Here is a 23821-nt window from a genome sequence, read left to right on the forward strand (position 1 = left end):
AAAAAAAAGTCTTCTTTGACTGAACTGTTCACAACTCAAAGACATGCACCCTGTGACGAGGACTCACAAGTAGCTGCTGCGTCATATTAGAATAGGATATGGGATATAAGGGATCACAAGCTAAAACAAAACTGTATCACTGGCCGAACATGTTATTGTATGCTTTAGCATTAAAGGAGTAGTTCGTCATTCTGGAAAATTTGCTTATCTGCTTTTATAGATGAAAAGATTCAGAAGTGGGACCAAATCATTGTTTTACAAGTCAAGTCAAGTCCCAAGTGGAGACAGGCAAGTCCGAGTCAAGTCTCAGATCAAGACTGATAAGTCTGAAGTCGAGTCTGTAACCCTAAACTTTGAGTTTTAGTCCTAAACGAGTCATAATGTGCTCTTCACCAAATATATTAGGCCACCATTTTATATTTTTAAAGTTAAAATGAATAAAACTTTAGAGTGTACAGAAAAAATGCAGAGGCGCAGTTTCACATAAGAACTGTCATATAATTTCATCAATCAAATGTGTTTTTAGGGTTGTATTTTTATATCATAATTTATTTTTGTGCTTGGGGCGGGTATCAAGTCAGTTTGAGTCAAAAGGCTCAAGTGAAGTCACAAGTCATTGGTGTTAAAGTTGAGTTGCAAGTCGAGTCTAAAGTCGGCATATTTGTGACTCAATTCTGGCTCCCAAGTCATTTGACAGTCCACACCAGTCCATTGCAAGGTAACCAGTGGAGACTCCTTCTAGCTCAAACCCTGAAAACAGCTTTAGATCAAAGGAACACAATTTCATTTTCACTTAGGGGTGTACTCACTTTTGTTGCCAGCGGTTTAGACATTAATGGCTGTGTGATGTGTTATTTTGAGGGGACATGAAATTTACACTGTTATACAAGCTGTACTCTAACTACTTGTGGCAAAGTGTAATTTCTTCAGTGTCACATGAAAAGATATAATCAAATATTTACAAAAATGTGAGGGGTGTACCCACTTTTGTGAGAAACTGTACTTGTGGACACAGGTGTGCCACATAGACTGTAGGTGTGCCATACTTTTAAAGCACTTTCCGTACTTTAATTTGAAGGGCGAAAATCGCTAAACCGGAACTTACGTTTCTGCTCGCACAAACCTGTCGCTTTAAGATGAGGGGGCGTGTCATCTGGGGTTGTCCCTTTGATTTGAATATACAGTAGTTCAGCGGGGCTGGAGTCTGATTGCGTCGGATGTTGTTCGTCTTGTGAGGTGAGCACAGCGGGACGTGGTGGCTTTATTCGCCAGTCATGCTCGTCCGGGCCTATATTTAACATTTGAATAATATCACTCAGCTAGGAAGGAGTTTTCTCCGCCGCATGCACACACAGAGGGGACTGCGCTGCTCGCAAACGACAATATGGACTTGCACATATTGGACCACAGGCTACGGGTCATCAGCATATCCAAGAATGGGCTGGTGAATTTCACACACCCCCTGATTAAACTCATATTTCTCCGGAACAGGACACGGTAAGAAGACTCATCGATCGGGGTCAGATGTTTGTGTCGCTCCGGTGTGAATCAGCCTGGTAATCCAGTACGGATATATGAGATAACCTACATTCCCTCCTCGTTCACTGCGTGCCCGAGCTCTTATTCGGTTATATGCCTGTGCATGCCCTCCATGAATTATATACAGCAGAGTATTTCGCTGTATTACAGCACTTTATGACAGATATTTAATGTTTGACGAACTGCACATCAGCCAGAATATAATATTCTGTAGGAATATACATACATTGGAGATCTGATATGTTTACTAATAATCTACATTATAATTGCACAAAACCCTGCAGCAGTTTAGTTAACCGTGCATTCTCATGTGTTATGTTGTATTTCATAGAGAACGTTTTTTGCAGTCCTGTAAAATGCAACTATGACTTTAATGCATGCTGCTTCTACTGAACATAGGACCAGGATTGAAAATATTCTGTGCCCCACTGTATTTTATGTGGACCTCGTTTCTCTCAGCTCAAACTACCTAACCTCCTTTACCCAAAATCAACCATCTAGTTTGCTACTTGTCCGGATCTCATGTTGGCATTAGTACCAGTTTTCAGTTAATCCCTGGATTTCCTCTCATTGTTATGTAATTGTTTATTGCTCTGGCTGCCCCACATATGCAGCTAGAGGGAGAACTCAACATCTGTCTTCAAGCTGCTCATGATATAGGCCAAGCAGTGGCTCAGCTACTAGCAAAAAAACTTGCTACTAGCTAAATTCAAGTTACTCATCTCATCACCTCATTTGTGCTCTGTGACATCGCAAGTATAGATATCACACTATCCTCAAAGATCTGCTTATCGTAAGCATCCTGTGAGTATCAGCAACAGAGCAGCCCTTTAAATAATCAGTTCACAAGGCAAGATGGCCAGCTTATCCCTCCGTAAGTGGATCATGAGCCTGAAAAACTTGATTTAAATCTTGTATATTTGTCCGTGAAACACTTCACATCTGTTCACGCCTAACTACATCCATCAGCATTCATTTGTGTCATAGTACTACTGGATGAGAAAGTAGGGTTTGACATGTCCATATCAGGCGCACTGAGTCATGATTACTAGCAGGTACAGGCCAACAAGTTTGTGTTGAGTAAATTTAAATGATCCAGAACTGCGTCTAGATTTAAAGTCACTCTCTCTTTAAATTTACTTTAAAAGTGTGCCTACATTTTCACTTGAACAGGCTCTGTGAAGCATTCACTGTCTGGGGGGGGGGGGACAAAAGTAGCTCAGAATGAACCAGAAGGCAGGCTGCACTTCCTTGGATTAACAGGCCTGTCTGTTGTGCAGTGTTTTATTGTGCATGGTTTGGAGTTATGTCATCATACTGTGATATGGATGTGTTTAGCCTCGTTTTTCCTGTTCTGTTTCTGTAGCAGGGGTTGTTTTTATGTAATTTTTCCCTCCTCTGGTCAAACTATAGACAATGCAGATCAGGGAGTGGTGCTGAAGTTTGAGTTCATGGCAACTCAAAACAATTGTGGAGCAAAAACAAGCCCGATTGCCTCGGTTGGTTTTTAGCCATCTCCCTCTTTCAGGCCTCTGCTATTCATTAGAGTGATTTGAATGCAGTCCTGAGAAGAATTTTAAGGAGGTAATCACTTCTAGGAGCAAGACTTTTTCCCAGATTGTGAAATCGTAGATTCTCCTCTAACATCATCCAACACAACTGAGGCGTTAAAGTACAGGTGCAGAGGCTGAAAGTTGTGAGAGACTTTGCCTGGTCTGGAAATAAGATTTATTTGAAAGATTATTTGACGAGGAGGCACAGCAAGCGTATGTTCAGAGACTGTTAATCTGTGAAGGTCAGCTATGTTGAGACTATGTCATTGAGAGGGTGAAGATATCGGAAAAGTTAAGAGAGGACATTTGATGTAGGTCATCTTTTGGGTTTAGCATAAGGGTCGGACCACAAAGAGGTGTGGGTTATAAGTTTGGGAATGTGTGTTTATCTTCACACACTCATGCACCAATGGATGTAAATGAATCCTTCCACAGTGGGCAAAAAACTTGGACCATGGACTTGCAAGCTGTTAGTTTGTAGTCTTGTATTGTCCTTAGTAGTTGTTCGGAGTTTATGGGTGTGGTAACAATTGAGTCCCACTATCAGCGAGGGTCATGTATGGTTTGGATTCTCAATTCTGACCCTTTGAGGGGCGGAGTCAAAACAGGTCACTTGCTTATTTCACTGAAAAAACTTCTACACGATGCATATTCATTCATATTCACAATTCACTTCATACAGTTTATAAAAACTGTATGTTTAGTCCATACAGTTAAAATTTGTTGCTGTTATTTAATAACTCATTTGAAGAGTGCAAGCAACATATCAGAGTCAGAAAATGTATCACATACGGCCAGCATGAAGAGGAAGGGGGAGATGTGGTGCTCAAGAGCGGGGGTGCAGGTGCACAGGCTGTGGTTCAGCCGGGATCAGCACACTGTGGCTGTAGTCAAGGCCAGGGCAGGGAAGTGCGCATCTGGTCAGGGGCTGGGCCAGTACTTGATACCCTACCCTTCCCTACTGTACTGTGGATGCAGCCCTGCAGGCTCCACACAGTCCTCCTTTCTTCTCTGCGGCTCACTAACTAGAGCATGGGTTGGAACAATGCCTCAGCTGAGCCAGAAACCCAGTGGGGAGTTTTCCACTTGTCTGCTTCAGTGGCCTGTCAAGGTTGGGGCTCTCGCTCCCCTCGTTTACACAAGCCCCCCCCACTCCCTCTAATAACAAGCAGGAATTTCTAGAAGAAAAAAACACACATTCTCTATTGTTCTGAAAAAAGAGGACCCCGTGAGAACACTAGATCAGTTTGTATGAAGCTGCAAAGGTAGCAACGCCAGCTTGGTCATCCACTGACGATGGCCTAGCTTCAGGCTAACTCCACACACAACAACATCAATTCGCTCCACTCTTATCATGTTTCCTCAGCTGGAGCATCAGTTGCAGAAACCCCACCCCCACCGACCCCCACTCCCTTACTGTCGCTACCACCCATTGCTTTGTGCAGCTGGATCAAAGTCAACTCTTGTGCGCTTGGTTTTCATCTTCCCCACTCGGCCACTCTTTTGCTACCTGTTGCTTCCTCGTCTCTTTTGGTTATTTTCCGTCTCTTCCTCTTCATGTTCGTTCATGCCTCAGTAGAAGGAACTCATTACTACCAGTGATCACATGCAGGCTTGTGCATGTTTGATTAGTCGACCAGTTAACCACTGAGTATGGTGGTATATTTTCTCAATGATTAAAGACTTATTCTGAGACAGTGGAGCGGGATGAGGACAAGATCATTTAGTCCAGCTATGTTTATGTCTTTGTTAAATCATCACACACACACACACACACACACACACACACACACACACACACACACACACACTCACACACTGGGCTGTGTCTGACAACATCTAGCATTCACACCCACATTATGCCCTGAGGAGTCTGTGGAGGGGAGAAAGGAGCCAGAGTTTGCGCTTCCCACCCCAGCTCTCTTCTTAAATTATTGTCACAACTGTTTCTGTCTCTTTTCATGTCAACAACAGAGTTGAACAGTATCAGTGACTTCCAAGAGAGACTGTCTGAAAATGTGCACCGTTATTCCTATATTTAATTGATATTGTGCCCCACACAACCCTCCCCCCTGCTAATGATGGCTGGGTTTTCCCTCTGCCTTCTAGTCTGGTCTTGGAACAATTATAAACACTTTTTGATTTTCAACAGGGTCGGATAACAGTCAAACTAGTTCTGTTTGGGCATAACCCAACCCATCGATGCTGTGTTTCCTAAGAGCTTTATTAGTCCTCATTTATGTTTCCATTTATTTGATGATGTGGAGACAATTTTAGATAGAAGGGCAAGGGCAGACAGCTTTGTTGTGGGGAGACATTGGTTGGGTTCCTGGGTGTAGGTTTTTGTAAAACCTGGCTATGCTTATGTTCTTCTAAGTTATCCTAAGTAATACATAAAAATATCATGGTTGAGCAGATTCACTTTATGGAAGGAAATAGAGAGGAAGTGGATGCATTTCCACAACAAGAGATCTCCTTTGTCTGGGTCTTTTATTTCACAACACGTGCAGGGGTGTACAGATTGTAGCTAAAAGCAAACTTCCTTAGAAGGTGATGGTAATGAAGAGGATTGCATAGTGACTGTACAAACAACGTTAGGAAAAATAATTTTCTTGTGTGCTTGTCAGTATTATGTAATGCGGGTTAGGTGAGGCATCTTATCTGTCTTATCTGTACTGCACAAACAGGAAACTTAACAAGCACAATTGTCTCACAGATGGAGTTCTCTCGGGTTGCTTGACAACACACAACCAATACATCGCTGAGGTCTGGCTGTCTTGCAGGTGTAATAGTATAGGAGCTTTTTCTTGTCATCCAAAACAACACACCACATGTGATAACGCTCCACATTTGATCATTCTCACTTGCAGGATATATACTTGGGATACATTAAAAAAAAAAAAAAAAAAATTAAATATATGTCAACTTTATATCCATTGCACAGTACAAGTACAAGTACTGTAACAACACAATGCAGTTTAGCATCTAACCAGAAGTGCAAAAGGCAGTGAAGTGCAGAGTAATGTACAGAGGTACTACCTGCAGGAAACTGCGAGCTGGGGAAGTGGAAGGGTCAACAGGAAATGAAGGGGGTATTATAACACAATGGGCTGGCCGAGCTTGCTAGCACAGCTGGTAGTTAGTGTTACAGTGTTCTCTTCACTCTCTCTTTGTCTCTCTGTGGGGCGATTGTCCCATCTCATGGCAGGGATTACTTTTTTTTTGCTGAGTCAGGAGTTTGACAGTCTCACTCAGATCTCTACTGTAATAGCCTCAGCTGACAGATAAGCAGAGGAAAAGGAAGGTGCATCCCCAGTGAGAAGTTTTAAGAAAACAGGAATATGTAGCGCTTCCCTTTTTAGGGATTCAAATCTCATATATTCTCTTTACCAACAACGGTAATCCTTAAAAAGCCTTACTAACTCAGTAACAAGGCTTCTGAAAGGCTTTCTTTTGGTTGCTCTGAGCCATAATGCAGGTGGTATTTTGTATTTGCTCTTCTTGTGTCCAGTTATTAATGGACAACAAATGGTGGAATTAAACCTTAAGAGGGGATTTAAGCTTTAATTCCACCCTCGGTTGCTCTTAAAAGAGATTGTTTTTGTAGCTGCACTTATTTTTTCTGCTAAATAAAAGATTTACGTGAAACGAGGGAACTGATGCACATAAAGTTATGCTTTTGGCTAGCACTGGCACATTTACAAAACAGTGACCACTGTGCATTGCCCCTGAAAATAAGAGATGAGAAAAATAAATAAAAATAAAGGAATAGTGCAACGTTTTTGGAGAATTGGCTTTTTTCATTGACAAGATCAAATGTGCAATATTATAATAATAATAATACATTTATTTATAGAGCTCTTTCAATCAAAGTGCACTAACACTACAATAAAATTTTAATTGAAACACTGAAAAGTAAATACCACTATACAAAGACATCAAAGATAAACAAACATTTAGGACTCCTACGCAGCAGTGAATAAGTAGGTCTTAAGCTTTGATTTAAAAACCTCCCAAATGAACATGCCTAATATCTGCTGGAAGACTGTTCCATAATGTTGGAGCACGAAACGAAAAGGCTGTGTAGGCACATAAGCATTTAAAGATCAGACAGATATAATGGTGCAAGGCCATTCACTATTTTGTACATTAACAAAAAAACATAAACAAAACAAAAACATAAAATCTACTCTAACCTGAACAGGGAGCCAGTGCAGTGAGGCCAGCACAGGAATTATATGCATGAATTTAGATGATCCAGTCAGAATACGTGCTGCAGCATTCTGGACCATCTGCAGACCTTTTCTTAGGCAGCCCAGAGAACAGTACATTACAATAGTCCAACCTAGATGTAACAAAGGGATGAATAAGGGTCTCAGCATCTTTAAGTGCCAATATTGATCTAATCTTTGCGATTCTTAGGAGATGAAAGAAGGCTACTTTTGTCACCTCTTTTAATATGCAAATCAAATGAAAGTGATCGATCAAAAACGACCCCAAGATTCTTTAATCTCTCCTTGCGATGAATGACTGAATCATCAATGGATGGAGTAAAATTGTCATACAAATGAATGGTGAAACCAGCAGTGGACCAAGGACTGAATCCTGTGGAACCCCGTGCTGAAGTGGTGAAGGGTCGGAAAATGTGTTATTATAAAACGCACATTGAGATCTTTCTGAAAGGTAAGATCTCAAACACTTAAGCACCTGGCCAGAGATGCTGAAGTATTTCTCGATTCTGTCCAAAAGAATACGATGATCCACAGTATCAAAAGCTGCGCTAAGATCCAACAACAAAAGGACAGATGTTAAGTCTGAGTCAGCAGCCAGTAACAGATCATTTACCACCTTTTTTGAGTGCCGTTTCAGTAGAATGTTTTGCTCAAAAAGCAGACTGCGTCGGCTCAAAACTATTATTAGATGACAGATATTTTAAAAGCTGATTTGAGACCACTTTCTCAAAGACTTTAGATAAGAAGGCCAAATTAGAAACAGGTCTAAAATTTTCCAATGAGTTTATATCCAGATTTGGTTTCTTTAATAATGGTTTAACCACTGCAGATTTGAAGCAAGCCAGAAAATCTGTGGGGAGCGAAAGGTTTAAAACAGCTAAAACATGCCATCCTAATGTTGGCCATAGTTCTTTAACAACCCAAGCAGGCAAGGGATCCAGAGAGCAACTAGTTCCTCTTGCAGTCACAACAATTTTAGTTACTCAGCCAAAGAAATTGGCTCAAACTCAGAGTGACCCTGTCCTGTAGAGAATGGTCCTGTGATAGCGCAGTCTAATCCCCCAACATTTGACTGGGGTATCGTAGTTCGGATGTCCTCAACTCTCTCATAAAAATACATCATAAAATCATGTGCTGACAAATCTGTACTACTTACTGGCTGCTGACACTATGTAAGTCCATCAACAGTGTCAAATAAAAGTCTAAGGTTATGCTTATTATTCACAATCACATTAGAATAAAAAGCTGCCTTTGCAGTTGCCATCCTGGACTTATAGGTTGTCAGACTGTCATGCCATGCCCTATAATAAACTTCAAGGTTAGTATGGCGCCACTCACGTTCAACTTCCCTGCAGCGCTTTCTGAGAGTCAGTAACTCATCATTTAGCCAAGGTGTGTGATTTTTTTTTTTTTGGAGGACACTTCCGTGTCTCAGCTGGAGCCACCCACTCCAACAAATCCTGGAGTGTACCATTAAAGTTGTCTGTGAGACAGCCCACTGAAATAGCTTGGCTAAAAACTGGATCCATCACATCTGGTAGTTTCAAATGAAGGTAATTTAAAGCACTAGTGCTAATAATATCGAGATAACCTTGTCTTCTGCACCATTTTCCCCGTACTAAATGAATTAGGGATAGACATGTAAAATAATATCAGCGAGTGATCAGAAATTGGTAAAGCACTGATATTATTAAGTGACACAGACAAACCATATCTTGGTTAATCCCATTTGAGAAAGCATGTTAATTATTAAATAATTTTAAAGATGCTGTTAGATTGATGATTTCTTTTAACTAGGCTAGCTGCTTTCCCAAGCTTCCAGGCTATATGCTATGCTAAGCTAATAGTCTCCTGGCTCCTGTTTCCTACTTTACAGACAGACATGAGAGTGGTATGAATTTTCTCATCTACTGTAGCTCTTCATAAACAATCAAAGGAGCACCTTTCTCAAAATGTCTATTCTAACTAATTTGAAAGTTTCCTTTCAATGATATTCTCAGTGCTAGGCCATCAGTTTTATTTATTTCAACATCCTTTCCACAGTTTGGATGGCTCTAAATACTATAATACAATAATGAGTGTCAGCTTTTGCTTTGGAGAAATACAAAAGTGAACCCATCTAAACTTGTAAATGTTTTATCAAGCTTCTCCAAAGCATAATCTTTTGCTTCAGCTTGCCATTATCAACACACACAACAGGATTTTAAACTGTGTTTCTGCTTGTATGTTTGTTTTTTTATCAAAGAACCAGATATTTCTTAAGGCAGTTGCTTCTCTTTTACGCTCATGATTACACCAGGAGAATATTATGCACATCCAAGTCTTGGAAGGGCTCCAGTCACCTTACATTGTCTGTGATGAAAATAGGTAAAAAGGACGTGTACTTCAAGAACCTTTGACTCTATTATGTTTTCCTTAGACAGTTTGACACTAGTAGGAAGTCCTCCCCAGAAAGTGAAAAAGCCAGAACAGCCTTAACCTTGAAGCCCTCAGGAGTTTGAGTTGACAGAGTATTGAAAGCTCAAAGTAAAAAGCCTGAAGTCTAGACTGGGCAGTGAAGACTGAACACAGGTTTGTCTTGTCAAAGTGGCCATTAATGTCCAAGGGAACAAGAGGCTACAGGGCAAGTCCAACTCTAGGTTACACAGTAATCAGTTCTCTCTCTCCCTCTACATCTTACCTAATGATTCAGTCTGTCCCAGTCTCCTTGTTGTTGCTGTATGTAGAACAAGAGCAATTTCTTCCATCCAGAAACTTGATTTTTCATATAGCCTACTGGCCTGAAAAGATGATGTAATCCAAGAAAACAAGTGTTTGAATTTCCAGTTCTTTTCTCAACTCGTACCAAAACCCATGACCCTCTTAAACATTTTTTTTCATAAAGGCATCATTCAGTAGAACTGAACACTTTGGTCAGGTCAAGCAACAGCATTCGAAAGCCAATGTTTTGGCCCCAAGCCTATTGTAAATACCAAACTGGATAGAGAAAGTATAGTAAATTGGTGTCAACAAATTTAAAGATTCAGTCAGTGTTTGGGGTAACCCGTTAAAAAGTAAGCTCTGAATACTATAATATAATACAATAATGACTTTCAGCCGTGTTACAAAGTAACACGTTAAAGTACTCAGATCACTTACTCATTACTTTTTTGCTAGTTCTGGAATTCAAGTATTCAGTTATTTTGTTACATTTTTCAAATTAGCAATCTGTAAGAAGTTAAGTTAAAGAAGTTTACCATATTTCCTTGTTCCTTTTGTAAAAAAAAATCCCCAAAGCATTCGCACTGTTTCTGTTTCTTCCCTACTTCTTGGAGTGTAGCTGCTAGTAGTGTAAGATATCTAATCCTTGTGTCAGTGCTCATGTGTTGCTCAGCTTGTGAGATAGCAGAGAGGACAGCCTTTACGTCGTGGAAGTAACTAAGCATTGACCTATTTAACTGGTTGCGTGTTGAAGGTGCCACCTGTCAGGTACCGTCAGATTCTAGAGAGCAGTTCTGAGATCCCAAATAATAACAACATAACAACTTGGTGCGAGCGGCTCTTTTTTCTGTCTTTTCTTTGCAAATGTTTAACCCCAATGGCCTCTATCAATTTCGAAAACTGCACTGTCTTTTGAAATATTTAACCTAAGTGGCTTTTTCTTTAGAACGAGGTAGGGAAAAATAAGTAGCTTTCAAAGATTGGTGCTAGGTGGACCTGTGTGGCACTGGTGAAGACACATTTCACCAAAGTTGTCAACTTGAATTTCATAGCAGACGCATATATATGCCTGTCAATTCTGAAACCCACATACGCATCACAGTTAGAGTGGTGTTTCCTTGTTGTTCCTTGAATGCAGCAGTTGGTAACTGAAGCAGTGCCCCAGTTTTGTGTGTTATCCACAATTTGCTGTAGACAAAGGAGTGATGAATTTCCGAGAACCCCATTTACTTGATACCTGGTAACTATTATTATGAAAATCTGAACCTCTTTTTATTGGTTGCATATGAGTAAAACTCTTCTTCCACTCTCTTTGTCCTTCCTCTCTCCTCCTTATCTCCTGCCTTTCATGTTTTCTCACTTTCCAATGGCATGCCTCTCTCCATCTGTACGTCCTCTCCTGTTTCAGATGTAAGTTCTTCAGTCTGACGGAGACACCAGAGAACTACACAGTCGTCCTTGACGAGGAAGGCTTCAAAGGTAAAACACCCTTGTGTGTAGCTGTTAAAAAATGACAAGTTTGACAGACATTTGCATTTACCAGACACGGAAGGTCTAGAAAAGATGCTATGCATTTTCATTTTGGGAGTAATTTTTGAGCTTGACACATAATAGGGACTAAAAGAATTTCCCAGCTTTATTGAAATGTGATGTGAGTGCTCTTTTAACAAAGAGGAAGCACAGTGATTCACTACTTTATTTTTTGTTTTTTTGATCTTCATGTAGCTGTCTCTCCATTGTCTACAAATTTGTTTTAATATTTGTCAGCCACGAGCATTTTCTCCAGAGTCCAACAACACCACTCCCAAAAACCATGCAAGTTGTGTCACATTCTTTATGAATATACCACTAACCTAAAATCATGGTTAGCGAGTTATTAGTATGCAGTCTTGAATTGGGCCACAGCAGAGGACTGTTGTTTTGCCAGTCCAGTGTTACTTTCTTTCATCCTTGTTCCCTTCAGAGACGTCACTGTACAAAACTCAATATCTATGCAAAAGTAAGAGTTCGAGTTTTTGACCTTCCCTCAGAAACTGTAGATTTGCCCTAATTAACTCTGGGTATTTTCCCTGGTGAGAAAATGTATTATTTTTTTTTAAACATCTGTGAGCAAGAGTTCTATCTTAAGAAAACTAGATTTAACATTGTTAGACCCCTTATCTCTCTCATCCCTCTGGTGCAAAGCATCATAGACAGAGAAGGTTGGTGGACATGAGAGTGCTATCTGCGTGCAATTTAGCTGCTGCTGCTGATATTTGGTGCCTCCGACTTACAAAGGTCAAGTACAGCTTTACAGGAAAACAGTTGTTGCCCTGTTTTCTTTAATAAAGTTCAAGCAGCACTTATGGTTAAAAACCCTAATTAAATAATTTGTCAGGACAGAAAATTACAGTCGCATTCCTCACATATATAAATTTCTTGGAAGCAAACATCAGCACACAAAAACACCACAGCTTTTTGGGTGTGGTGGAGATGGTCTTGATCGGTGATCAATAAGATTGTCCTTCGTCTTCAATGACGTTTCAAACGTCAGCAATTAATTCCTTTTTTTCTTGTCAAATCAGTTTGAATTGAATAATTTCGTGTTTTCCGTGTGTTGGCAATTTAACCAATTGTTTTGCTCAACTGTGATGGGTATCTGCCTTTATTTAAAAAAGAAATAGTTTTACACTCTGAGCAATTGTTAGACCAGTCAGAAAATAATGGATAGATTCACAAATTCTAGTTAAGCCCTCAATGAGGTTTTTGCCTCTAGAACATACACTCTTAGAACAGAGACAACAGTATGTATGTTCTAGTCCCATCCACTCCTCATCCAGCCATCTTTGTCTGGTCCTTTTACACAGATGTAGTTGTTAAAGACATATTTGACTCGGGGTGCTCCGTTTCCCTCCCTGTCTCCTTTGCTCCCCTTCTAACTGAGGGCCTATTTTAAGAGGTGAAAGCTGGTGTAGCGAAGCCACAACGGGCCGTCTGTGACAAATTATGCCAGCCAGAACACTGGCTCTTTGAAGGGGAGTAAAGAAAAAGGAGTATTCACTGCAGGAGTTAGACAACATTTGGCAATGTTTGTAGTTAGCTGAATCATAAACCATAATCAAAAAGTTTTGTGCCTCCTCTGAAAAGTTCTGAGACTTTAAGTGAAGATGCATGTTTTCTCAGGTTTCTGCGGCTGAGGGATCAACAATGTTTGAACTTTGACCCTTCATTACCACTGGCTCAGAGCTGCCTGTACCTGTGCATTAATGCATTGGCGTCAGGTCACACTCTACGGCCTATGGTGGTGTAGGTACTGTTTGCCTCTCCTAGGTTTTACTTGTGTTACTGTGCAGTATAATTAGTAGGGACGTTTGAGGTCTTCATGCCGAAGGAAGAGACTAGAGGTGGGGAAGAGAAAGTGTGTGTACCTTATACTGCGCTGCAAACAAGAGGAAGTTGTTACTTACAGCTGCCTCATAGTGCACATTAAGATACATCACTGGCAACATGAAGTTGTGATTAGGTGCAGATGTTAAACACATCCTCTTTTACCCTTTGAAGTTACCAAATCACTCTTGTAATTTGCTGTAGAAATGTTGGTTGCATGACAGTCCCCTATAGATTGTATACAGTCACATTCCTTGCGGTTAGTCGTAGCTTGTGACTGTTGTTCCTCTTCACTAGTGCAGTTTGGTCTCTGTTGTCTTGTTTGGCTTTGAATACATACATACTTTAATTTAGCCTAAAGCTAAAACTAGCAGTGGTTGCATTAGTGATTTCAAAGTAATTTTTCAATAATATTGGGAAGTATTTTGCCATCCTCATGTGTTTACCAGTTTCAAATGTAATAAGCATAACTTTATCAGTCACACAATTTGGGAGGTTTTGCACCTGCAGAATGAGCTCCTCGTGGGACCATCTATTTTTTTCTTAGTAGTGCGGCGGTTGGACCGTTATTTTACACAAGTGGTTTGTTTAAAAAAAGTTATTTTTTGGTATGGTAAGCGAATAAATCCACCCTGCAGCTGCCAATATGGTGAATCCGTTTTATTGCCAAGTAGGTTTACACATATGAGGAATTTGCTCTGGTGCCTTAATGCACAACAATAAACATAAAATAAATAGATGTAAAAAACATACATGTACTTAAGCCTAACACAAAGTGAAAGGCTAGCCTAGGTGTCAAAAAAAAAACACAACTATATTTTTCAATCAAATTTAGTCTGTGTTTTATCTTTTGACCTGCAAATGACCAAATTACTGCTAACTGGGCTTTTTCTCTTTTTCTCTTCTTGACCCCACTCAGAGCTCCAGCCCTCAGAGCATCTCAAGGTAGAAGGCTCCATCTGGCTGCCGCTCAACGTGGTCTCTAATGGCAACGCCTCCAGCAGCTCACAGGCTGTCGGCGTGACCAAGATTGCCAAGTCGGTCATCGCCCCCCTGGCCCAGCAGCACGTCTCTGTCTTCATGCTCTCCACTTATCAGACCGACTTTATCCTGGTGAGTCCCATCTGCTTTAGTCTTTTTTTTTTTTTTTTTGCTTTTGCTCATCGTTATGCCACTCCAGTCTAAGTATCTCGTTAAAAAAAGAGCTACTCTAAGCTGTTCATGTTGTATAATTTAGAGACGTCTGGAGCAATTTCTCAAACTCTCGAAATAAACTCCAAAACCTCTCATAGACTGAACACTTTCACCTGCCGAGCTCTGCCTGACAAAAGAAGCTGCAGTGTCGGTAATTTGTCCACTAAACCAATTCGGCTGTTAAGGAATTCCTTCTCGACATACTGTAGCTGAGGGCACTAAAAAGTTAGTTGATGTATTACGTGTGAAAGTGTGAAGTGGGCAAAAAATAGATAACACCGTGAAAAACATTTGTGTCAGCATCTATAATTAATGGTTGACGTGCTGGTTGAGCTCAAATTGTTTTGCCCTGAAATTACATGACATGTACCTTGCAAATGAATTAATTGCAGACTATATATGCTTAAACAAAATGTCGATCTAATAGTTTATACATATTTCACAGTGCTCTAAAACGTCTAACCATCCACATTTATGTCCCACCTCTATGTTGTGTAGGTGAGAGAGATAGATCTGTCTGTAGTCTTCAGCACTCTGGAGGAGGAGTTCAATATCTACAAAGAGGTGGGAGGAGAGTCTGTCCCTATGCACTGTCAGGATGTTTCCAATGGCATCCAGAAGAACGGCAAAGAAGGTAGAGGTCACAGTCCTGCTCAGTATGAATTCACTTGCCACTCAGGTATTGATCGAGCTCGTCTCAGAGGGTGAACTAGCACCACCAAGTGTAAAGACTTGTTCATCACATAGGAAGTGATCTTAAAACATAGTCACAGTTCACAAGTCAAACCGTGAACAATAAATCATTGCTGTAATTATAGGCTAAACATGAATATGCTGTATATACAAATTTAAAAATACATTATTGAACAATTATACATTTTTAGGACCTCAGTGTAATACATTTCACATTTGCACCAGAAAAAAAGCTAGAATTAATGAGACACTTTAGAAACAAAAAACAGCCAAATGGATGGCGTTAAACTGCGTACAGCAGGCATCAGGGTTTGTTGCTCATGCTCTGTAATCAAGCTGGGGATATAAACAGTGATTCAACACTCCCAACAAAACTCGTTTTGAAATGTATTTATGCTCCCAGTGTGAATACTGACAATGTTATAATTTTACAACTCTGCCACAGAACCAGTGAAGAGATGTCATGTTTGAAAACTTAAACTGCATTCAATTACTGTATCCTGTCACAAGAAGGTATTTTTTTTTTTCACCATGAAGTATAGGACATGCTGTAAAATGAGGGAAGATCATACTGAAAAATATGCACATGCCTTAACAGTCTTCCATATCTTTGCATCTGAAGTTATCTGTGTCAGCATATACGAAAAACAGCTTTAGCTTGATACGTCAGACTAGTTCGGAAACCTTTCACCCACCAGCTCTGCGGTGTTGTTTTACAGATTTACAAACTGTAGACACAGCAGTGACCTAACTGCAGCTCTAATTTCAAATTTACTTTCGTTTGCAAGACTGAAGGAGAAGATAAAAATAAAGTTTGGAAGACTTGGCAGGCATGAAAATAGAGGGAGTTACTGGTTTCTCACCGCGAGTGAGGCATAGATACTGCATGAGGTGAAAGGGACATATTCGTGCAACAACTGGAAAGTAGCTGCTGCGGTTTGGCCCGCTGATCAACCCTGCAGTTGGAGCTGCAGCAGTGGCTGTGACACCCAGCTCATAGAGGAAATAAAGGTTGTTTTCTTAGCGCCAGATTTCTACAATCAGCGTAAAAATTCAGTCTAACTCGGTCAAATCTGAACACAGACTCACTGTAGTGTGTATTGTCTCGATGTCCATCATGAATTTGCATCCATCCAGTCTGTTTTTCAGTATCAAAGTAATCTAGTGATAGTTGCCTGGACATCCATGAATACATTGAGAATAGGAACTGCTAATAGCTAATTTATCATACTTTTAATGGTACCAATTTGCCAAAATGTCAACAAATACAAACTTCAAAAATACACAATTTGGGTGCCGTTGACTTGTTTTTTTGAGGGCCCACATTGTCTACGTAACTTGACCTGGAAACCCCTGATCTAGGAGAAGAACTGCATTTTTAAGCTGTGTTTGTAACCAAATTCAACAACAAAATGTTTTCTTTACTAAAGCTTTGTAAAACTAGAAATTAATAACTGTTGTCAGAGGATCCACTGATATTTAAAAAGTATAAGAGTAGATTTACTCTGAAAAATAAGTTTCAAGATTGCAGCTTTACTTTAAAACCATCTTCAGTAAAATCGAAAAGCTTGAAACTACAACAACCCCTTCCTTTTTGGGACTAACTCCACTCTTACTAGTACACTCACTTGGGGCAGAAATACAGTATATGTCAGGGATTAGGGGATCTTTACCTGCATTGAGAAGTATTTACTTTAAAGTGAAAGTGTATAGAAATGTTTTTTATGTTAAGTTGTTTATGCCTTTTATGTGAAAGTCACTGCTAGTTCAGCTATCCTTACAAACCAACACTGTCCCTGCTCTTCCAGCCATGCAGCCCACAGTTCACCCAGTGCTGATCCCCCAGAACCAGTTCTGTGTCATGTCTCTGGACCCGGACACACTGCCGTCTATCGCCACCACGCTCATCGACGTCCTCTTTTATTCTAGCAGGTGAGATGCCACTTGCTCAAACCGCTGCACTACCTCTCGAAAACACAGGGTGGAACCACAAGATGCAAGAAATCCGCTCACTGGCTTGTGATTGTCTGCATTGACATGGTTTCTGAAAAATGGAATGAGAATCACAGACCGTTTGTCAGCCCCAGATGTTGTAAACATAGAGGTTTATTGGGTTTTTTTGTTTGTTTTTTTTCTAGTTTTACAAAGTATTCAAAGATATTTTTAATTTCTATTCATTTTAATCCATCCAGCCCTGTGAGGGAGAAACACTAAGAAAAAGTTCTCTCATACTCCATATTTTTCTGTTCTTGACAATTATTTAATCGTGTCACTTAATGTATTATTATCTTTTAAATCAATGCTGCTGACTAACGTTTACCTTTGTAACGTCTCACCGAATGTATCACTTCCTCTCTAGTCCTAAAGAGGATGCACAGTCGGCCCAGAGCCAGGACTTGGACTGTATCAAGTTCTTCTCCTTCTCCCTCATTGATGGCTACATCTCACTGGTGATGGACACTGAGGCTCAGAGACAGTAAGGATTGTTATTCTTTACACTGACTCAGAGCTGCTTTGGGTTAATGAAGGTTCATTTTGTGTCTACTTAATTGATACTTCTCAGGTATAGTTTACTGCAGTCCTGATTTGAACCACAACAGCTTAGTAGTTTCCCTGTTTGCTTTGCCGGTGTTGCGGTGTCTGTATTTGCAAGGTTTTATCTGGTGATTGCTAGAGGTTCCCCTGCACATCTCTAAAATGGTCTTGTGTGTGTTTGCACTTCATTGCTTGGTAGAAATCAGTGCTTGATCTTTGTGCTCTAGGTTTCCTGCTGATCTTCTCTTCACCAGCTCCTCTGGGGAGCTGTGGAGAATGGTTCGTATAGGGGGACAACCACTTGGCTTTGGTAAGGCCACGTCTGTTTGCCGAAAGATTTTACAAAGCAAGCTAAGGATGTTGATTCCTTGATCTGTCTATACGTATAAAAACGTCTCGCTGATTTGCACTGACTGTCTTCTGGTGACACAGAAGGTACTCAGTTTATGGTACCAACACCTCTAACGACTTTGATGTCACTAGGATTTAGGAAAACAATCACTGTAACGTGTGACTGACCTGCTCTGTGAAATCATAAATCAACACAACTAAAACATCCTGTCAGGAGCCTTACATTTTCCAAGATGTGATGGCAGGTGCATTGGCTTTTTAGACGTAATGTTGATGCCGATAGGTTTTTAGATCAACGTTAAAGCTGGGGTAGGCATTTTGTTTTAGAAGATTTTTGTTAAATTTGTTGAAATTCCCTTTACATCCCGACAGCAATCAATAAATAATTTGCTCTGACACACAAATGAAAGAGATCCTGTGTCTGTCGCTGTTAGCAGCAGTACTGTAATAAGTCCAGTCAATGACTGACTGGCCTACCTGTCTACCTGCGAGCACTCTGCACGTGCACTCATTTACAAATTTTTATTTTTATTTTTTCAGTCGAGGTAGAAACTATAGATAGGTGACACATTAAAGGGACAAACCAGCATGAAGTTTCTTATTTTGGAGTCAGGTGACCAAGAGCCTCCAGAACAGCTTCAGAACAGATGAACACCATTCCTCCACAAGATATTCCCTCATTTATATATACAACCATTATTCAATCAGGTAATCCCATTGAGATCAAGATTTCTTTTGAGTGCAGCAGATAGAAAGGAAAAACAAACATAGGTAGACATAACAAAAGGACACATAGCATCAGAGACAGTCACAGACATCACTAAACAGATTTGAAGATGGAAGTTTTATAGGGTGGTGGAGAGCATTGTCTTTCATGTTGGTGCAAAATCTTCCATAGGTGTCCAACTGGGTTGAGATCTGGTGACTCTAAAGGCCAAGGCATTTTATTCACATCATTCTCAAACTCCCTAAACTATTCAGTGAGCACAGAAGCATCTGCATTTGATGTGTTTCTCCACTCTTTTTAGGTTTTTCATTTAATTTCTCCCCCATCTGTACATAAAGGATAGGGTTATTTTTACTATAATATGTGAATGTGACCACCAGTGGTGACAGTTCTATTGCCTTGTGTTTTTCTATTACACTTGCTTGCAGTCTGTAGTAAGTTTAAATGAATACAGAACATGCTTATTATTATCTGGTTAAATGTAGATGAAATTAAATATCCTAAATTTGGCTAATAAAACCTGTTAATGATTCTGATACTAATTTCAGTGTGTTTCTCCTCCACTCTGCTTCTAGATGAATGTGGTATAGTTGCCCAGATATCTCAGCCTTTGGCTGACAGCGACATCTCGGCCTATTACATAAGCACCTTCAGCTTCGACCACGTTCTGGTGAGTCCAACATCTTCGCTTCATTAGTTAGGCCACCACCACCGCTGTCATGGAAGTCAAAGCTTTAAAGTCAGTACTAAATTCTGTCTATATCTATATTTATATAGATATCTACAGTGAGGGGGGGGGATATTTGATCCCCTACTGAGTTTGCCCACTGACAAAGAAATGATCAGTTTATAATTTTAATGGTAGGTTTATTTGAACGGTGAGAGACAGAATAACAAAAAATGCATCTCAAAAATGTTATAAATTGATTTGACCCCTGTGCAAAACATGACTTAGTACTTGGTGGCTCTGTCTGTCTATCTATCTATCTATCTATACACACACAGTTATGGGGAAAAATATAGACTGAGAGAGAGTATGTAGATATCATTATAATAATTATTTGTAATGTCTGTACTTTATATTGTACAAATGCTGGTTGAAGAATGGGATGCTATCCCACAGGTGTGTGTGTGTGTTCCATCAGGTGTGTGTGTGTGTACCATCAGCATGTGTATATATATACACGCTGCTGCAGTGGTTTCCTTATCTTAATATTGATTTAGTTTTCCCACTTACCATACAGTGGTTGTGTCTGTCTGTCAACTTAGTCAGCAACGCCACATGTATTATCTTGAAAATTACCAAGAAAGGTTTATCTGGGTTATCTTTTTGCCATTACCCAGAAACGAGTCAAGAAGCAAAGCCAAATTTCCCATATACATCAATGTGATGGAAGCAGTGGAGAACACAGACATCCCTTCAAATGATCAGTCTTACCTGGGTAACGCAGACTGATTTATGGTTTCACTTTGATTTTTGACCAGTGATTAAGACTGATCTCAAATCCCTAAATATATTATATGGCTTAGTCTCTTTCTAATCAAAATGCCCAAACCCTTAACATTAAATGCAGGTTTGTGTGAAACAAATTAGGTTAAATAGAGTGAACTATAAAACCCTTTGGTAGCGAGTGTACTTCATCTGTGATGAATTACGTTGTAGAAATCCTGTATCGTATAGTTGGGCCTAGTCAACAAACGCCTATCAAAGCTGAAACTAGTCATGACATTGTACCTTTGGGTATTCCACTTCAGTGGTTCTTTTTACACTCCTACCTTCAGAATGTTTGGAAAATTAGTGTGTAACTTACTTGCATAGCTTTATTATGCAGTGTCGCATGTCATTGAGCTTAACATAACCAGAAAGTGTTTTAGTCATAGACCATTTTTACACTTTGTCATGGAATTCTATAATTACAGGAACCTTGTAAACCTGAGATTAGTGTTAACCACAGTCTGGCTTAACACGTAATAGCAAATTCCATTGATAAAAAATAAAGTAGCTGTGATATTACAGTGGCTTGTACTTATACTCTTTGTAGAAATTCTTTGCATCTAATAATATCTGACTGTTTTATGGCCTGTTAAGGTGTTAATCTGTAGGCCTGTGGCTAACCTTCTTTTCAGAATCTATCCTTTTTTTTTGAACAAAATTGGCAAAGCTTAATTTTTGTAAAGAGGAAGAATGAAAAGGATGGAAGTCATTTAGAAAGCTCTCTCACTGAGCAGGTGCTATGACAGAAATAGGACATTTCCTGACATGTAAAAAAAGCTAATCACTATAACATGTGAAAGGACATGTGCACATGGGATGATGGGAGGTCACTGTTTGATTAGTCAGAATCATTTTATCTTCAACAAAGTCTAAGGGAAATTCCAGTTAACACCAGTGAATATCATGGAAACCACTATATGTGGGAAATATCACTCCGTCACACGGAATGGAATTATGTTTATTTGAAAGGGAGATTTTGGCACTTGGAAATCAGCATTTTATTGGTTAGAAAGTGTGGGTTTACAGAATTTATGATTTACAGTTTACATACAGGGCTAACAAAGACCATTTCTCTAGTCAAATAAGTCTTTCACAGCGGTTTCACAGGCCTATGTTAAACAAGAACAAAATATTTGAATTTTAAAGTGGCACAAGTCAATATGTTTGTGTTAACAATGGGTCAAATAACTGTCCTGTAACGGGAACTGTCACTTGTAGTGAAGAACCTGCAATGAGTTATCACCAACTCGAATTCATCTTTATGGAACGTTTTAACATATTTCAGCAATAAAAGGAGAGTAAATAGTGGACTTAACCTGGTGGCCAGTAGCACATCTCCAATAAATGCTAAGGTTGTTCATTGTCTGCTAGATGTGTAAATAGGCAACTTTTAGCTAACATGTTCACCATATCACTTTTTAAGTAATAATGTGTCAGGGTTGTGGTTACAGCTTGTTCCGCTGCCCAAGTGGCAAAAAAAAAACCTAACACTGCTTTAAATTTCCTCTATTATTTTCAAGGTCCCTGAGGAGGACATAGTGAGTGTGACAGACATGCTCCAGCATCAGAGGAAAGAACCAGCCGCTAGTTGATTTCTGGAGTCCCATGTGAGCTGGATGATCCTGGCTCAATGTGGCGCCCCCTCACTACAGATGCCAGGGGTGGCAGACCAACAGAAAAGGAGGCTAACCCAGTGCCTAGACTAGAACTGCATTGCCAGCAGTATTAACTACTACGAACTTGCCATGAACACCAGAAGCGCTTCTCTATGGTGTGCACATAGTGTGAGGTGAGGCCTCCTGTTTTCCCTATCTAAGGCAGGATGCACTGAGTGCCAGGGGGCCCACAAGCTCACACGTGCACATCAAAATACACAATCACTCCTAAACACATACACATACACAGACATACACACCCACTTGCACACTCAAATTCACAAGCACAAAGTTTAGACATATGAACATGTATGATAGACTTTTCTGTCTAAGACAGGACTTGAGATCTGCAGCAAATAGCAGAACACATTTGCATACATTTCACCAGTGCTATAAACACACAACTTAGTCTTCCAGTAAGGTTTATATTATAAAGCCGTGTCTAAACAGCTGGAGGGGTTCTTTTTTAAATCAAACTTTCCTTTTTGTTAAGCTGAAAGTGTGTAGCTTGAAATGCAAGGCAGGTGTTGAACAATATTTATGCAAAAGAAAACTGACAATTTCTATTTTTTGACAACAGGGCTCACTTGTTTAGGTTTAGAGAAGAATGTGCAGGTAGTTCTTATATATTGAAAGTACAGTACTACAAATTGTGTCAAGCAGGACAGTATGCTTGGTCACGTTTTTTTTTTTTAAGAGGTCAGCATTTATTAACCATTGTATTACCCAAGGTCAATAACACTATGTATTATTTTTTGTTATTTGCACAATAAACTTATAATTTAGCTAATATCACTTAGATGTTGTTTTTATGGTACAATTTGAAGTAAAAGTATTGTGAAAACATTTGGAATATTTGTGCTGATTCATTCAATAAAGGGTATTGAAAGTATGTACTCTTTGTTGACTTCTTGGCATTACTCAGTTAAAATCTTTAGGCATAAATGCACATTCACAGCACAACTGCATGTTCCAGCAAATGTTGATGTAATGACAGGCAGATGAAGCTTTAAAATATGTCATTTATCATTCATGAGTCAATTATAGGAAGTTAGAATGACAGGTTATTTATGGTTTAAACAGGAATGGAACAAATGAGGTGAGCAATAATAATAATGACTCTCTGGGAACTTCCCTGTGATGCTTGTTCTGTCCGAGTTTTAAAAGAAAGTTGTGGAGCCACCACCTCAAAGGTGTCATCTCTGTGGTTTAGAGTCTGGGATGAGGTAAAACAAGAGTCTACAAATAAATTAAAGCCAAAAAAATTATTTCTGAAATTGAATGTCGTCTGCAGGAAAATTAGATGCACCTTTAAACTGATGCTCTGTCCAAGGGTTAGCACGTACAAGGCAAACAAAATGGAACTCATTAATGTCATGACCCCTCAAATGTATCCTGCAGCCACTTAATTAGAGAACAAGAATTGTTTTTTAACCTTTGTTTAACCAGGAAGTCGAAGTTGAAATCTCTTTTCCAAGGGAGACCTTGTCACTGAATTACTCAAAACAGGGAGGTGATTTTGCTCATTTCTGTTTTCTTTGTTTCATTTTCAGACTCATCAAAGATACAATAAGTGTATAATTTAATGTGTTGATATTTTAATTTTGTAAGTGATGTTTTTTACACTCTATAAGGTGAACAACCTCTGTCTGTCTGTATTTCAGGCGGTGTTAGGTATTTGTAAACCTAAACCCTGTCTAAAACATATTATCTGAGTGCATGAACCATTAAAGTCACACCTAAGTGTGGCACACATAACACGAGTGTATTTTAAAAAAATG

At 39.6% G+C, this 23821-nt stretch overlaps 1 protein-coding gene across 1 annotated transcript; it reads left to right on the forward strand.

Moving 5' to 3' along the window:
- The first annotated feature begins 1219 nt into the window (after nt 1–1219).
- On the forward strand, nt 1220–22926 carry castor1 (cytosolic arginine sensor for mTORC1 subunit 1). The gene is made up of 10 exons (XM_046036133.1): nt 1220–1236; nt 1320–1497; nt 11433–11503; nt 14310–14503; nt 15083–15218; nt 17086–17209; nt 17637–17753; nt 18040–18122; nt 19466–19560; nt 21906–22926. Exons 2-10 carry the CDS (start codon nt 1385–1387, stop codon nt 21975–21977), a joined length of 1005 nt encoding a protein of 334 aa, XP_045892089.1. The 5' UTR covers nt 1220–1236; nt 1320–1384; the 3' UTR covers nt 21978–22926.
- Nucleotides 22927–23821: the final 895 nt, after the last annotated feature.

This window comes from Micropterus dolomieu, linkage group LG21 (assembly GCF_021292245.1).
Source record: "Micropterus dolomieu isolate WLL.071019.BEF.003 ecotype Adirondacks linkage group LG21, ASM2129224v1, whole genome shotgun sequence".
Taxonomy (NCBI): Eukaryota; Metazoa; Chordata; class Actinopteri; order Centrarchiformes; family Centrarchidae; genus Micropterus; species Micropterus dolomieu.

What these genes read in the sequence shown, in the direction of transcription:
- castor1 (XM_046036133.1), top strand. Translation starts at nt 1,385, where the DNA reads ATGGACTTGCACATATTGGACCACAGGCTACGGGTCATCAGCATATCC. An exon ending in ATCAGACCGACTTTATCCTG is followed by an intron (nt 14,504 to 15,082) that starts GTGAGTCCCATC and finishes TATGTTGTGTAG; the next exon opens with GTGAGAGAGATAGATCTGTC. An exon ending in TCAGCTTCGACCACGTTCTG is followed by an intron (nt 19,561 to 21,905) that starts GTGAGTCCAACA and finishes ATTATTTTCAAG; the next exon opens with GTCCCTGAGGAGGACATAGT.